Genomic DNA, 18,622 nt, shown 5'->3' with positions numbered 1-18,622 from the left:
TCAGTGAGGTGAATAAAACGGAAGCCTCGACTTTATAAGAGATTAGCGCATCGTTCAATCATTAGAGCGGCATTAAGTTAAAACCATCCACCGTCAGTCGGCACGGATGTACGTCATCACGTCTGCATCGTCAACTGTTATGTCTAGCGTCTATAAACGTTACAGGAGCTTGGGGTGGACGCTGGGAAGAGGATAGTTTAGCTGTTGGAATAATGGAGGAGTGTTCGATGTCAATTTTGTTCTAATTATATTCTAACATTTGTTTAACTTTATTAACGTGCCTATATCCAAGAAAAGGTCCAGGCACTATTCTAACATTAATCGTTAAGATATTTTCTCTAATGTCGGGGGTGGGGTGGTTGGGGTGTCTTTTTGTAGCTGGTGTCGCACTGCGTTCGGGCCCAGCTGGCCTTGAATTTTATCATCAAATCTCTATAACAACGAGAGAGAGAGAGAGAGAGAGGAAGAGAGAGAGAGAGAGAGAGAGAGAGAGAGAGAGAGAGAGAGAGAGAGAGAGAGAGAGAGAGAGAGAGAGAGAGAGAGAGAGAGACAGACAGACAGACAGACAGAGAGACAGACAGACAGAGTGAGAGAGGAAAAGACAGACACACACAGAGACAGACAGAAACAGTGATATTCATAGACGGCCAAATAGCTAGCGAGAGAGAAAAAGAGAGAAAGACAGACAGACAGACAGACAAAAGCAGATATTTGTACCTTAAAATAAGTGATATGTGTGTGTGGGGTGGGTGGGGGGGGGGGGGGTGGGGGGGTGGGGGTGCGGTAAACGAACTGAGGGCACAATAAAATATGGTAGACAAAAGTAACACTTCTAAAACGGGTTCGTATTTATCAGAGGAAGGATTCTGTCCCCCCCCCCCTACTCCCCTACCCCCTCTACCAAGTACTAAGTACTGCCCTGTTGTATAAATGTGATAAAGTTCCTTCCAAACTAAAATGCGATCATTATTCAGGGTCATATTTAGATGGGGAAATGTAGCTAAAGAATTGTTGTGCCATATCGTTTTCGAAACTGCCACCCCCGCCCCTGTTTATGTTACGGAAGGAACGACTCTGTTAATTTTGTCGAACAACCAAAAATAACCCGACAACGTGATGATCGGATAATAAATAAATTATCACCCTCGCAAAAAGTGTGTCATACGAAATTAACTTTGGTTTGTGTTATTATCGGACTCGTTTCATAAATCTTATATCACACACACGCACCCAATAATAATCACAACCCTAGTAATCATACGTTTCATGATCGGCCGCTGATTTAATATAACAATACAAAACTGAAAAACATACACCTCAATAAAACGTTAACACAAATCGATAACTACAATGCAATTTTTTCTCTCTCTTTCTACAATATTGAGTTATCAGGACAAATATATCTAAACACTGGATCAATAAGGGGAAAAAAGAAAAGGAAAAAACAGTGCGGCACTTACGCGATAAAAACTGGATTGAAATATCAGGTCCATATTAAATTATGCGGATAAAATGGCACACGATTGTGATTAGTTTCCATTGATTTTGCACAGGTTTTGATTACGATGCGAAGACTGCCAATCACGTGACCTTTAGTCCGTCTAAATACGAACGTCCTAACATATTTACTTAAATTGAGAAAATTAACTTGCGTAAAATGTGTTTGTTAGTATATGTCTAGATATGCTAAATGGTGTGAACATTTTGTGATTTTTAATAGAGAGGTGAATTAAAAAAACTTTTTTCAATGAACAAACAATAGTAACTAACACTAAACAAATAATATATTACAAAGCTAATAGGTTTTCAAGCAATCTATACCTGTAAGAGATTAATTCAGCCTGTCTGTCTGTCTGTGCGTGCATGCGTGTGTGTGTGTGTGTGTGTGTGTGTGTGTGTGTACGTGTCTTCCAATGCACTTCGATAAAACTAAATTATACATTGACTGTGTGTTTGCGAGGACAGTTTAATATTATTGTGAAATATAAACAGAAGAATATAATTTACAATATAAAATAGATAAAATACGAACAAGCAAAAGAAACACATACATAAATAATGCCCCCTAAAACAATATATATATATATATATATATATATATATATATATATATATATATATATATATATATATATATATATATATAGATATATCACAATGCAAATGTACATAAAAATTGACACTTGATTTAAAACAATATAATAATAAACACATAAAATAAAAAAACAAATGGATAAAAAATAATAAAATAATAATAAAATAATAACAACAAATAATAATAAAATAAATAAAATAAAATAAATAAAATAAAATAAAATAATAAATAAATAAATAATAAGCACTTAAAATAATAATAATAATAATAATACTACTACTAATACTAATACTAATACTAATACTAATACTAATACTAATATATATATATATATATATATATATATATATATATATATATATATATATATATATATATATATATATATATATATATATATAAAAAATTAAAAAAGATTTAAAAAACCCCAAAAAAACAACAACCCCGAAACGTAACGTAACGTAACGTAACGTAACGTAATAAACCGAAAGAAATGAAATGAAACGAAATAAAAATAAAATACATTAAATTAAATAAACAACACCAATTAAAGTTGAAAAAGAAGATTAATGTTGTTATAACCTACCTCCTTCTGTGGGATCGAGTCTTCTGGCCCGCCTGCCGTGCTTGGAGTTGTTGTGGACAAACATGTTGTCTGAGACGGTCAACAGCGGACCATCCACTGCCACATTCGTACACACAGCCACCTACAAGTTTACATATACCTTTACATTGCCATGGTGGTTAAAGCTGCAATCCCAACATCAACATATTAAGTATACACATACCTTTACATTGCCATGGTGGTTAAAGCTGCAATCCCAACATCAACATATTATATCATCATATTACTAATGCAAAATACAAACACAGCTACAATTTTAATAAATTCAAATGTTTTAACTATCAATACTAGTAGTTATCGTCGGCTGTCTTCACATACCATACATGTGCATGTCAATATGTTTTATCATGCTACACGTTGTCGGATCCAGCGTGTGTGTGTACGTGTGTGTGTGTGGGGGGGGGGGATCACGGGGGCATCGTGACACCCCCACCCCCCGCCTATTTCAAATGCCTTACCGGCCTCAGTGGCATGTCGTGGTTAAGCCATCGGAAATAAGGCTGGTAGGTACTGGGTTCGCAGCCCGGTATCGGCTCCCACCCAGAGCGAGTTTTAACGACTCATTGGGAAGGTGTCAGACCACTACACCCTCTTCTCTCTAAGTAACAACTAACAACTAACCCACTGTTCTGAACAGACATCCCAGATAGCTGAGGTGTGTGCCCATGACAGTGTGATTGGACCTTAATTGGATACAAGCACGAAAATAAGTTGAAAAAAGAAATAAATGCCTTTTTAAAGACAATTTTGTTTTTTTAAATTCATCATCAAAAGTTTAATTGTTTTTGTTTTGATTTTGTCAAAAAAGAAGATATAAATTAAATATTTTTAGTGCTTTAACAATTACTGATGGAAAAAAATAAGGATACACCCAGGTGATTACAGCAATATTGACTGCAACCAAAACCCCTCAGTCCACTGACATTTAACCGCATACTGGTGTATCAAATACCGTGGTATGGGCTATCCTGTCTTTGGAATGGTGCATATAAAAGATCCCTTGCTAGTAATGGGAAAATGTAGCGAGTTTCCTCTCTAAGACTATATGTCAATATTACCAAATGTTTGACATCCAGTAGCCGATGATTAATAAATCAATGTGCTCTAGTGGTGTCGTTAAAATAACCCAAAAAAATTTCAACAGCATATTAGTGATATTCAATCTCTCTTTGTGATCTTTTGTTTGTTTTTTTCAATCAGTATATATGTATATATTGTATATAGAGAATACTAAACGAGTCCCCGTGAGAGACCGTTTATATTACAACGAGTGTGTTTTCGATCGTACATCACGAGCGGAAGCGAGTGATGTACGATCGACAACACACGAGTTGTAATATAAACGGTATCTCACGGGGACGAGTATAGTATTATATTTATTACAACGCGCTACATTATTAATTTGAGTCGTCAAATATTTTTTTTGTCTCTCACTAAACAGGACACTGAACGTAAACAAAACAGCGGAGTGGATCATGTGATCGGAGGTCATGACGTCTCAAAAAGCATATCTCACATTGTGGGATATGAAAAATCTCTCACGGGTATCTCCGTCACCGCGGTGTAATAAATGCATATTTGCCACCTTCGGTAAAAACAGTTTAGGCCCAATACTGTTAAAATAGCAACCGATTCAAAATTGTAAGTAAACAAATGCGACGTCAGACTGGAGGACAATGCGCATGACATCTGTTTTACTTACAATTTTGAATATTGTTTTCTATTTGAACAATATTTAACCTGTGCATATGCATATACATGTACAAATATACAAGTGTATACAAATGTATATATAGAATTATTAACCCTTTTGGGGCTTTTTCAAACACTTTACATCAAAATAATCTCATTAATAGCGTTTAGACCAGGTTTGACATCATATTAAGCAGTTTACAACAAGGGGAATTATTGTGAAATGGATTCGTGAAATTCGTTATCTGCCGCTTAGTAATTCGAGGTCACCATTATTCACTTGGTCAGTAGACTGTAACGAATTGTCTGGATGAGTCAATGCAGTGTCAAATTCTGCACTTTGATCCTCCAGAAGAACTTTAAAAAAACAAAACGATCGTGTATAAAATGCTTCAAGAGTCATGAGTATTTTCATCGCTTTCCGCGGATCTCATGGCGTCAAACGTAGGAAGTTAAAACCTGTTATTGAAAAAAAAAAAAAAAAATTCACACACACGATATCGATCTATTGTTCGTGGTGAAACGATCGGAAAATTACGTTCAGAATTACGAGCGCGGGCCAAACAGCATTTCCGTGAAGTAAATTACCGAGTTGCAACTAAACCAAACAGCGTTTCCTTTCGGAGCCGAATAAAGGATTTCTGATCACATAGCGGCGCTAATGAAAATGACAACGACACGTGACTTAATGGAAAGCGACGCATTGAACAGGGGAGTTTTGACGACTATAAATATTTGATAAGTTTGTCCCGACTTCATCAAGGACGGGCTATTTAGCCGGCTTAATATGCATTTTACAAGGCACCGTCTGTGGTGCTCCACCACTATCGGTGAAATAATACAACCAACATACGGTTTTGGTTGAAGTGTCAAAAATGCGCCGCATTGTTTAATAATGTCTCTACTTCTAATTTTGTTTTAATGATGTCTCTACCTCTATTATTTATAATGGAAGTATACCGTTATTAGTAGATATACATGTACTTGTGTATTTACTTCATTTGAATTTAACACACACACACACACACACACACACACACACACACAATTCTTTTTATTTATTTATTTTTTAATTTGTTTTTTCGTTTTCTGGGGGAGTGTTTTGATTTGGCTATTTTCTTTTTGTTTTGTGTGTTTGATTTAATGATGATCATAATGACAATGATCATGATTACAATCACCAGCACAACCACCATTATCATAAACATCATTACTATTATCAATAACAACATAATTATACTAATTGTTTTCTCTCTCATAACTTTTTTTTTTTTAAAGAAAAATATCCAACAATTTTTACACAGATTTGCAATACAAAATAATTCAATGATTGTAGAATCAGGGGAGGGATTGTAGGTCAGTGGCAAAAAATCTGAAAACAAAACAAAACAATAACAAAACAAAACAATAACTTGCCTGAAAACGTCGCATATCTCTGGGATTTCCAGCATTTTTCAAACAGTTCTGGTTGCATTTCATGAAGAATTTCAAGAAAAATCTGAAAAGAAGAAGAAAACAAAAATTTAAATAGAGAATTTACACTCACTGAACTAATCAATAATTCCAAAAGACGTACAAAAAAGTACCGTAAATTAACTATATAAATTGTGTCACCTGGTTGCCTATTTCCTTCGTGCATTTTTCTATGACGAATAATGTTATTGTCATTTTAGCTCGTCTGCTTTTTAAAGATTCACCATTTTCGTCAAATAAAGCCAAGCACGTCATTATTCCACGAGAGTTAAAATCAAATGACGTGATGGCCACGAACTCGGAAGAAATTGTTTGCGGACATATTTTACAAGACCCTGGAGAACACGACATTTGCTCAGGTGCCTAAGGGAAAACGTTGAATGACATATAACACTGTATCACCAGACAATGTTTGTTTTTTAAAATGGCAAAAGACATCATTATTAGTAAAACAATTTACAAAATACTGTAAGGAAAAATAAATGAGTTAGTTAAAAAAAAAAAAATCATATATATATAAAAAAGAGTTCCTGATATAATATTATGTTATCTTACAGTAAAAAAAAAGAGCATGTCCATATATAGAAAATAATTACTGTATGTTGTCTGAAATAGACTGATTTTTCCGCACGAGCCGCGATGTAAATGTTTTAACGTAAGTTGGCTTGCCAGCATAATCATCTGTTTGATGAAGGTGCAGAGTTTCATCAGGGGATTTGCAGAAAACAGTTCCCTAACCGATAAAACACATAATCAACAAAGTAACCGCACGACAGAGTGTAAACACGTTAACTCTCGCGGAGGTATTCTCAGTGTCATTAAGTCGCCATCATCATGGGTTTAGCAGAGCGTTTCGGGACGGATTCGACATATTATAAAAGCACGAAATAGGCCGAACATTCGTTAAAGCTATACACAGGGATGAGTCGGGTTCGCCGAATGCGCCTGGCAGACTTTTGCAATTTGATGGCTTATGATTAATTGATGGGAATTACTTGTAAATATTTAATGAACAGAAGTAGTCGCTTTGATGGGAACATTTCATCAAGCTCAGAACGCGAGCGCTTGTCGTAATATTACCATCACGTTGCTCTCATCATGGCGGATTTCATTGCGAGCTGTCCGCGGACCGTTAAAACGCAGGTCTCGGCTTTATACCGTGGGTGGTGTTTCGCTTATATTATTTCTGATGTCTGGTCGCGAGTTGTGAATCCCCGGAAATAAAATATACATAAATAAACAAGTAATTATTACTTTTTTTTGCATTCACAGAGGCAGTTCATGTCTTTCTGAAAAGGTTTATTTTTGAATCCTCTATGTAGCTCAGTGGTAGCACAATCTGCTTATGAACACCAGAGACCAGATTTTCGAAGCTATCTTAGCGTTACGATATCGTAAAACCGTCGTAGGATATGGAGAGCGACGTTATGACGTCACAGCTTACGGCGGTTTTTACGATATCGTAGCGCTAAGATAGCTTAAAAAATATGTAGCCAGTTCCTTTTCGAAATGGTTGATATGTCAAGGGTAGATGAAGGATTTTTTAGGGGGAGTGTACTAACTAGAAAAATGACCTGTCTGTAGGCAAGTACATATAAAGCCACCCCCACCCCCACCCCCACCCCCACCCCCACCCCAAACCTTGCTGCTGATGGGAAAATGAGGGTTTCCTTTGAACAATACGTGTCAGAATGACCAAATGTTAGCCGGTGTTTAATGTGTCATCTTGTTCTAGTGGTGTTGTTAAACAAAACACACTTTAACCTTAAATACATTTCCCGCAGACTATACATGATAACTCACGTGTCTCCCAACTGCACTATAATACAATACTGTCTAAAACAACATTATTGTAATATTTTAACATTTCGATGTTGTTTTTATTTTGTCTAGTCTGGCAGCAGAGAGGCATAACCAAAAATTCTCAGTTATGGTTAGGTTTATTTTATTTTATTTATATCTGGGGTTATGTAGTGATATCCAGGTGGGAATGGAGTTGGATGTCATTATATATGCCACAAAAATAAATAACCAGCATAAAAAAACCTATAACAGAAAATTCTACGTGTTACAGCACATATTTTTATAATTGAATATGAAATTATCTTCTTAAACCATCATACCCAATAACTGAAATAACCAGAAGTTAGAAATTAGATTTTGGAACAAAACCTGTCTGGAAGTTAGCGTCCACGAATAAGAGGAGGTGGGCAATAATGTCATTAAAAACAATAAACCTAAATATTCACCACCATGACATATAGAAACTGTCATCGCGATATTAAATAAGCGTTTTGTCCTAGTTATGGGTCGACAAAACTCGTACATTTTTGGACAAAGGGCCAGAAACAATCAGGGAATGGTTCTCCCCCGGGTCTAGGGGGAAATTACTCCAACTACATAGATGTCCATCTCCCATCTGCGTAACAAGTGCTCAGCTACTTTAGTTCGTCTAAATAATTAAGCTGTCCAGCTGATGAAAGCGCAAAACGTCAGGGTTTGTTGCGGAATCGCTTTTCTATGTGATAACACCCCGTCGCTCGCGCAGCGACCAGACGTGGACGCAGACGGCAAGTTGCACAACGATTGGCGGCAAACAGTGGGGTCCGGTAACCGATACTAGACGAAGGCAATGCTGACAAATTGGCCCAGGGGGATCTCCGGCTGTTGGTGTTAAACATGCAGTTGTGTTGTAAATAAGTAAATTAGTGTACTTCTGTCAGGTGTATGTGTGTACAATCGGCGGTAATGTAGTCGAGATAGGATGACAGGTGGCTGACGCCGATTCGTGAGATGAGAGCGTGAAGGTGGTGGTGATGGTGGTGGTGGTGGAGGTGGTGGTGGTGATGCTGCTGGTGATGGTGGTGGTGATGGTGGGAAGGAGGCAAGGCAATAAGTTGGATAACTTGTGCCCAATCCATTTGTACCTTATATGCAATAAAATATGTTTCAATCAAAGGCACTATTCCTGTCACAGTCAGATTAAATTTGATGATTCGTTGACAACACTTATTTATTTACACACCAAATTTTATATATTTATATAAATACCAAAGTATATATATATATATATATATATATATATATATATATATATATATATATATATAGACTAAAATGTATTTATTTATATACTAAATTTATTTATGTACTAAATTTATTTATTTATGTACTAAATTGTATTGATTTTATACTAAATGTCATTTATTTATTTAATAAAAATTATTTGTTTATTTGTTATAAACAACACCATCATTCTAATATTACATACTTTAACAAAATAATACAAAAAAAACCCACAATGCTAGTATCATATGTTATACTAGTATATTATAATAATGTAAACTGTGAAATTAAACAGGAAAAGTACAACAATGGTTGTTGCTATTTTTACAAGAGTATTTTTTACAAGAGTAGTGATTTATAGAACGAATAAATGGATGAATTCAACCATGCGTGTATGGATGAATGAATTAATTTATACATGATTGAATGAATGGAACGAAGTAAAGGACAAATAAATGAATGAATAGAACCACGGGAAGGAAAAATGAATGAATGAATGAATGAATGAATGAATAATGAATAATGAATGAATGAATGAATGAATGAATGAACGAAAGAAAAATTAATTGATGCATAAACACTGGCGTAGCTAGGATTTTAGATTGTAGGGGTGGGGAGAGCAACCCATTATTGGGGGGGGGGAGACACATACTATGTATGTATATATGTATGATTTTATAAAATTTAATACAGTAAAAAAAAAAAAAAAAGTTTCAATTGGGGGGCATGGCCCACCGTGCACCCCCCCCCATCCCCCGCTGTACACAAACAATCAAAGAACTGTTGTAACTGAATATATAACGTAATTAATTATTTTATTTTATAAATATAAATTATAAATATTTTCACACACGCAAATTGTAATCAACAAAACAGCAGTCTCTGTAAAAAAAAAAAAAAAAAAAAAAAATGGCCAACAAATATTTCCGGAAAGCCAATTTGCCATTTTTCTATGCAAGTTCTATGAACCCCTGACTTATTTATCAGCGCGCCTAGTGCGGAAGAATGACTTACGTTCGAGAAGTCGGGGTCATGTTTAATAAGACTCTTATCAGTTCTTCGGTCAATATTATCAACAATAGCCGGACCTGTTCAGAAATTTTACAGACCGTTTCAGCCTCATCTTCGGGCTCTCCAGCTGATACATTAATTTGATTCGGTGACATCTTACGCTCCGTAAGCATTAATAAAGCTGAGAGATCGGGCAACGATGGACTTCCTTACTGTTCCACTCGAAACATGGGGGCCCTGAAGGGCGCGTTAATAAAATAATTTTAACGAAAACGTAAAAAAAAAAAAGAAAGAAAGAAAATAATAATAAAAAATATGGAAAGAATATTTTAAAGAACAAATGGTCTGTAACCATTTTTTTCTTTTCGTTTTAGACTCATTGCGTCTAATTGTTTTCATTTCAACTTATTTTCGTGCTTATATCCAATTAAGGTTCAAGCACGCTGTCCTGGGCACACACTTCGGCTATATGGGCTGTCTGTTCAGGACAGGGGGGTTAGTTGTTAATTGTTAGTGGTTAGTGAGAGAGAAGAGAGTGTAGTGGCCTGACACCTACCCACCGAGTCGTTAAAACTCGCTCTGGGTGGGAGCCGATACGGGCTGCGAACCCTGTATCTACCAGCCTTATTTCCGATGGCTTAGCCACGACGCCACCGAGGCCGGTTGCGTCTAATTTAGACACATTTGATAAATCTCAAACAAAAAGACGACAGGAATAACACTGTTTAACGGCAGCCAGTTTTATCCCATAACGATCCTAAATGAGTAGCTTTAATCTGAAAGGGTTGTCAGAAAGGGTAGGGGTTCGTTTTGCGAGTTAACGAAGAGACAGTTTCCCCGCGCGAATCTTGATGCAAGTTTCCTGGAAAGGGCAGAGTCCTTCGGTTGATAGTGAGCGCACGGTGGCTATGAACTTCTATTTCCGTTAGGTGATCGCTATCAAACTTGGAGCGGCATGATATGTCAGCCGGCGCAAGACGAAAGACATTTTTCCTCGAATATTAATGCATTATATCAATTAAAACATTCCTTTATCTGCAGTAATTGGCCGTGGAACAGTTTCTAAATGTGTTATTAGACAGTTGTAGTTTCCTCGTGTACAGAAAGATACCAGAGCGAGGGTCGCATTTATTTAGAGGAAATTACACACAGATATTCTAAACCTTAATGGCGTAAGATAAACTGGAACAGGAAGTTCATTGCTGATAATTGGTCTTTAGTAAATGTATTTTCTCTTATCCTGACATGTTGAAAACCAGCAAAAAAATATAGGCATAGGATAAGGTCGAGAAACAAATAATATAACCGGTAAAGATTTAAATTTTGTATACAGCAATGTAGAATAAATTATTGATGATTTTTTACTGTTGATTTTTTTTTTTTTAAATATGCCTGTGTTTTACCAGCAAAATTTATCTGAGTTGATAATCAAACGCGATTGATTTAACGTGAATAGGTAATTTTAACTAAATGAACTTTCAGTTGATTTCGTGGCAACATAATTATTTTGTTAATCAGCGTAGTACGTAGATGGTATGTCATCATTTTGCCATCAAATGGATTATTAAAGCGATATATTTGGGCAAATTTTGTATCCTTCTTGAACCCACAGACCGGGTGATAACACGGGCAGAGTAAATATACGCTTTATTGTCGTTTTAAACCCATCTATTGTGAGACGAGCTAATATCGATAATTTAAAATAAACCTCTGTCGGCCAACAATGCACGACAATTATTTTCCATCAAATAGAGAACAAAGGCCCTATACCGAATTATATCGCCCGGTTTGTAGAGAAATCACATCATACGAAATAGCCGGCGCGCGAAAACCCATCAGATAATGAGAACATAAAAGACTATATTCTAATGAATGCCACTCGCTAAATTGTATTGCATTTTCATCTGGAAGCCGCCATTGTACATGGATGATGGCGTATGGCTTTAAATGTTCCGTACCTGGCAGATGAGCGAATTAATTTCACCCTCGCTTCATTACCGACATCCATTACTGAATACAGTGGAATTGACAACTAATAAAAGCTATTTACTATATTAAATCGGCAGCGTCATTATGTAATTGATTTTAAATGGGGCAGCGCCGTGGAAAGTGGTTTTAGTAAATAAATAATACGTGTTTGCTAGCCCAGTACTGACAAACACATCTTTGCAGTAAAATAAAATTATTCCATCTTCTAAAAATTCGACCACAATAAAATCGCTTTTAATTAATACAACTTTAACGTGAATAATATATGTATTTTATTATTTAAAAAAAAATAATATAAAAATATATATAGTCTTCTTTATTTCTGTGTACATTTCGCTGTTCAGCATGGCGCAAATCTGTTGCATTTAGTTAATTTACGGTGTCTTTGCACAATCAAATCGTCTTGTCGTGTTGGAAATTGGCCCCAATTCGACTCGGCGGGATAGACGACAATTTGGTTACCGGTCTCCCGGGTCCTGGGCACGAACGGCTAGCAACAAATTACCGCACATAATATTGTTGTAATAACAACTCTAGGGGCCCACTAAGATATAATTCTTCTCTTAGTCTGTTCGCTGTATACAATAGACGGATCGTCTTCCTCAGGGGAGGGAGTTAAGTAGCAGAAATGAGTCGTTTGAGAGCAAGTGATTTACAGAAGCTGGGGTCGCTTTATTCAAGACTGTGCAACCAGTCCAGCGCGTTCAAGCAGTTAATTGGCGCAGCGTTCTAGGTATTTAGTAGATTCCCCGAGAGGGGGCGCTCGCAGAAATAAGCGTACGGAGACACCTTGACATACAATTTTGTCGCAGCCGAATGATTCAAGCCGATGCGTTTCGCTTCATTTGGTGCCATTTTTTTTCTCTCTCATAAGCTATTCTAATTTTATTCAGCTGATTTTTTTTGGATTTTATTTATTTATTTATTGTTGTTGTTATTATTATTATTATTATTATTATTATTATATTTTCTTCTCTCTTTTTTTTTTTGGGGGGGGGGGGGAGAGGATGGGTGTGTTGAAAAAAGAGGGTAATTTTAAATATACTTGAACTCTATTTTATGGTATTTTCTTCATTCGCCACCCCTACAACTGGTAAATTTAACATTTGTAACACAAAAACAGAATTTTAATGTAGACCCTTCTCATACTTTGAGAATTTTATATTGCTTGAGGTGGGTTAGGTTCTTGCTACTATGCACATATTTGGTGTGTCTTAAAATATATTTAGTTATTTTAAACAAAGTATCGTGATTACGCGTAATTCAGGGCATCTGCAATAATTTCAGGAAAATATTTCTACAACAACATGCAATCTCAAAGGGCATTTGTCTGTGCACGTAAAAAGAGAAACATAACCAATCCCTATCCTATTCCACATTAAAACACACCTAATCATTTAGTTAATTCATTTAAGTTCCCATATTCACCTAAGGTTCAGGCACGCCTGTCCTGTGCACAATATCTGACATCGCCAGTTGCTCGGCACAGAACTGATACACAACTACTATTGACTCTATTCATTTGTATTCCCTTGAAACCACCGACGATGATAAATGAGTAAGGCACTTGACAGTGATGCAACACATACATCTTTCCATCAAGATACGACATATATGAGATGTTGCAACAGCATACTAAAAAGAATGGCAAACAGATTGAGAGAATGTTAAAAAACCCTGTTATTTAGTTCCTGATTTCGTTTTTTGTTTCACAGGCAGCAATATACATTTTATAGCAATCCTTTTATTATTTACTATTACATTTAATAATTAATGACACAGACTATTTCTTTTACACATTTTATTTCTTTTTTTTCTGCCGACAATCACTAATGGTTAGAGAGCAGTGTTAAAGGGACTCTCCTGCGTTTGTAACCAGTTGAAAAGGTTTTCGGCTATTAAATATTTTTATATTATCAAAATTACAATTTACTTACATTTTCTTTTTTAGAATACGAATATCTCTGTAAAAATCGTAATGTTTTGTACGTACGAATGTATTATTTCTTCCAACGGCTAAACGAAATTTGAAATAATTCGACAAAAGGTAATTCCAAATGTATTTACTCGTACAATGCTTTATATAATATAAAGTATATAAGGTAAGATAATGACTCGGAAATTATACCCCCACCCCCCCCACCCCCCCACCCCCCACCCCGAACAAAAAAAAAAGAAAAGAAAAAAGAAGCAGAATGTGTGTTTATTTTGTTGGATAGAACAAACTGAAGTTTTACTGGTTCTAAAAACTCAAGATAGTCCATTTAATATAGCAATATGTGTATATTATAATTCGACAATAATGACTCGGAAATCATATGTGCATTATAATATTAACTATAATATATAATATCTTCGAACGAATGAACTACATGTATGTGTAATCATTTTGTTGTTTTTATCCCAGAATGTCAGCTAAATTTAGTGTCTTGATTACATATAAATGATGTATAGGTTAATTGTATTTAAAACTTAGTGTTAGTGCGTCAAGCATGACGCGGAATAAACATATAACATGTCTTTCTAATGAGTCTTGTAGAGTTTTTAAATGTATATGTTTATGTAATTTATTTTACAATTATTTGAAGTGTAATAATAATAATAATAATAAAAATAATATAATAAAAAATGATGATGATGACAATGACAATAATGTTGATGATGGTGATGTTATTCCATTTCCGGTTGTTGTTGTTTTTATAAATGTTTTACATAATTTATACTAAATTCGGCTTGTTCTGCATAAAAATGGATTTCCCTGTTTATCACATTAAATCCTTAGCATAGTCGTAAACATAGGCATAGGCACAACCACAGGCACAGGCATGGGCATGGGCATGGGCATGGGCATGGGCATGGGCATGGGCTTTGGGCATGGGCATGGGCTTTGGGCATTGGGCATGGGCATGGGCATGGGCATGGGCTTTGGGATTTGGGATTTGGGATTTGGGATTTGGGCTTTGGGCTTTGGGCATGGGCATGGGCATGGGCATGGGCATAGACCTAGACCTAGACCTAGACCTAGACCTAGACCTAAATATATTTTATTTTACTTCTGTCCTATTCTATTAATGTTCCAATCACCTCACCTTCCGTCCTCGAAGATGCTGGACAAATAATGACGGTTTTCTTCGACAGCAAAAATACAAGGAAATATTTTTACATATCGGCAGAATTGCCATTTGTGTGCCAAGTTGCAGCACGTAGATCCTAGACTGACAGAAGGAGAGAAAAAGAAGTGCTGCCACCTACAATGACCTCAACGGCCATTTCCGAAACTAGCAATTTGAGTCTGGCGCCGTTAATGCCACGTAATTTATCAGTTCTAGCGAGCATATTGAGCAGTCCAAGTAACGGATTGAAAACCTTTGAATTAGCCGAATTAATGATTTAATCAGTCCCAATAGCTGATGGAGTGGAAAATGGGACGATTTCTCTGACCCCTCAACGTGCTCTGGAAATGAGGCTAAATTAAATCCTTCGAGCGTCGACCATCAAATTTCTGTGAATTTACAGCACAATTTTCACTCTAACACACGAAATAAAGTCGTAGAATTCCAAATGGACTCGCGAAAACAGGTGCGCTGTGCACAGCGCGACATTTTACCCTTTGTAATTTGATGGATTGGTTTTCCCAGAGTCTGTGCCACAGAGACAAGATTGATCAGAAATGGTTCGATATGAGTTCGTGGATGGTTCCAGCCACTAATATGACCATAAATATACCCAATGCAGCACGGTGGTGACATTTGACCTTCGAAAGATGTACGCCTTTCGGGCATTTGTCTTCCCAAAACTGAAGCTAACGACAAGGCGGTTTATGTCAAAGAGTAAGAATGGGCACAGATTTAACGACACAGAAATAGGACTTTTGAAGGAAGGAAATGTTTTATTTAACGACGCACTCAACACATTTTATTTACGGTTATATGGCGTCGGACATATGGTTAAGGACCACACGGATATTGAGAGGAAACCCGCTATCGCCACTTCATGGACTACTCTTTTGGATTAGCAGCGAGGGATCTTTTATATGCACCATCCCATAGAATAGTACATACCACTGTGGAGCACTGGTTGGAACGAGAAATAGCCCAATGGGGCCACCGACGGGGATCGATCCTAAACCATCCGCGCATCAAGCGAGCGCTTTACAAAACTTTTGAAGAAGCGTCACGAATTAAAGGTGGTGACTTCCCATTATGCTTAGACCCATATTGCTTACAAATGTAAAATATTATCACACTAATTCACATATCTGATATTTTTAAAATGAGAATTCAGTTACAGTTTCACATGACTTTGCAATTAGCATCTTATAGTACAGTGACAACAAGGACTCTACCCCAGCCCTTCCTTACAAAAGAAACACCCCTCCCCCACAACAACAAAAAATATAATAATAATAATAATAAAAAGAAAGACCCAAAACCCCACAGCATCAGCGATTTTTAAAACTTGACTTTAGTGTTTATGTCCAATTGAGGTTCAAGCACGCTGTCCTGGACACACACAGTTGTCTGGCATGTATGCCCATGGATACTATGTTGATGCTTGTCTGTGGACGTGGGTGTGGGTAATTTTTGGCATGCTTTCATCAGAGAACGGTTCAAGCACGCCTGTCGTGGGCACAACCTGTGACTTCGCCAGAGTGTTCTGTCCATGACAGGGGCTTGTTTGTGTTCATAGGGAGTTAGATATTGAGGACCGAACGCAGTACCTACCACGCCTTTAAGGACAGTGGTTTTACTCCCACTACATTATTGAGACCTGTCTTATTTAGCTTCGTGATATATTACTTTTGACAAAAACCTGAAGACACTCGATCAAATTGTATTACCGCCTGGACAAAAAGCTAGACGTATGAGCAGTTTTACCAACCGACCAACTAACCAACCACCGTGTTTGTGTTGTCCTTTCAACGGCTTAAGCTGTCTGTAACCAAACAAGTTATCAATCTGACCTAATAGAACATCAGTAACAACAAACAAAACGAGTTATTGGCGTCTTGAGACCCTGGAATTGGTTACAGATCCTCGGAGGACCGCGTTGTTGGAAGCGCAACACGGTGGGAAAAAGCCTTTCTATAGTGAATGAAGATTTGTTCTCATTACCGTAAGCGGCCCTATGGGGGTTAAACGTGATTGGTTAATCAGATCAGGTGGAGGTTTACCCATTCAATAGCACGTTCATTCAGCGACCGTTCCGAGGGTCTCGGGAGGACCGCTTCCCAATCCAGCTCGAAGCAAGACAACAGATACGGCGATTATTGGCTCTGTCCTAGCAGTCGATCAAACTTTAAATAGAAATGCTTTATCTGATGTTATTATTCGAGTGTCATCCATTATTTACGTCCTCAGTGACTGTCCCACCTTAATGGCATTTTGAAATATACTTCCATTAATAGGAGAGCCAAGTGTATCTGAAGCTATAAGTCCGTGATGCATATTGCTTACTTACGCGTTGTTGAATGTTGAAAACTGTGATAATTCAACGGTCTAAGTGGCGTAGTGGTTCAACCGTCGGCTCTAATAGGTTGGTAGGTATTGGGTTCGCATCCCAGTACCGGCTTCTACCAATAGTGATATGTAATGGCTCAATAGGGAGGTGTTACACCACTACACCGACTTCTCTTTCACCAAGTACTAACAACTAATCATTACCCCCTGTCCTGGACAGCCAGCCCGGATAGATGAGGTGTGTGTGACCAGGACAGCGTGCTAGAACAATAATTGGACATAAGCAAGGAAATCCTGCTGAAATGGGTCCTCAGTTTGAATAGCAGAATTGGTAGAAAACAAATTTATTATGATTATGGCACGCAAACTTAAGTGTGTTTTTTTTAACGACACCACTAGAGCGCATTGGTGTATTAATCATCGGCTATTGAATGTCAAACATTTGGTAATTCTGACAAAGTTTTGGAGAAACATTTTTCCATTAACAGCAAGGAATCTAAATGAATATTTTCGTTTCTTTTGTTGGTCAGTATATATTGAATCCTAAATAGTTGAGATCATACCTTTAACGCAGGATATTGTTTTACTGTAACTGAATAACCAATGGAATCCCTTTCTTTAACATTCGCATTCGAATTCGTACTGGACTATATGATTAGCCATTTGAGTATCTTTTTTTTAGCATTTGCATTCGCATTTGATAACTACTACTATATGATCGGCCATTTTCTTACTGTGAAAAAAAAGGGCAAACCACACCAAACCAAAACACTCCAAGACAGCCATACTGCCCACTAATATTTTATTTAGATCGCGTCTGGGAAATAACAAAAACACCGGATCCAGACTATTTGTGTTGGTGTAGTTCACAGTTTCTCTATATAGTGAGCTAAACGCACGCAGATCGGAATAGAAATTCCAATTACTCGAAGCACACAACAGCATGATGCATATGTGCGAAATAACAATTAATTGCTTTCCCGCATAAGTCGCACGCTATTAAGTCCACGGTCCATTTAGACCGCTGCAATTTTACCGTGCGCACGATCTAAAGGCCACCACCGACAGAAGCGAATCAAGCTATCCCCTAACGAGAGTTTTGATAAATAAATAATTAGCCATTGCTACATGGTCGGAGACAATGACAACTAGATTTATCGAAAAATGACAACGAATCTCCAAGGAGAAAGGATTATGTAGTGACTTTATGAC

The 18,622-nt window shown here is 36.9% G+C and overlaps 1 protein-coding gene across 8 annotated transcripts in view; it reads right to left on the bottom strand.

The window, feature by feature from the left end:
- LOC121384309 (transcription factor COE3-like) overlaps positions 1-18,622 on the bottom strand; it is a 77,235-nt gene that overhangs the window by 31,780 nt on the left and 26,833 nt on the right. For all 8 annotated transcript variants that reach the window (XM_041514634.1, XM_041514632.1, XM_041514633.1 and 5 more), the window contains exons 7-8: positions 5,829-5,910; positions 2,682-2,802 (exon numbers count right to left, since the gene is read on the bottom strand). In XM_041514634.1, the coding sequence (XP_041370568.1) occupies positions 2,682-2,802; positions 5,829-5,910 (203 nt within the window). The remainder of the gene's footprint in view (positions 1-2,681; positions 2,803-5,828; positions 5,911-18,622) is intronic.

This window comes from Gigantopelta aegis, chromosome 10, assembly GCF_016097555.1.
Source record: "Gigantopelta aegis isolate Gae_Host chromosome 10, Gae_host_genome, whole genome shotgun sequence".
Classification (NCBI taxonomy): domain Eukaryota; kingdom Metazoa; phylum Mollusca; class Gastropoda; order Neomphalida; family Peltospiridae; genus Gigantopelta; species Gigantopelta aegis.
This window is presented reverse-complemented; position numbering and strand designations above follow the sequence as displayed.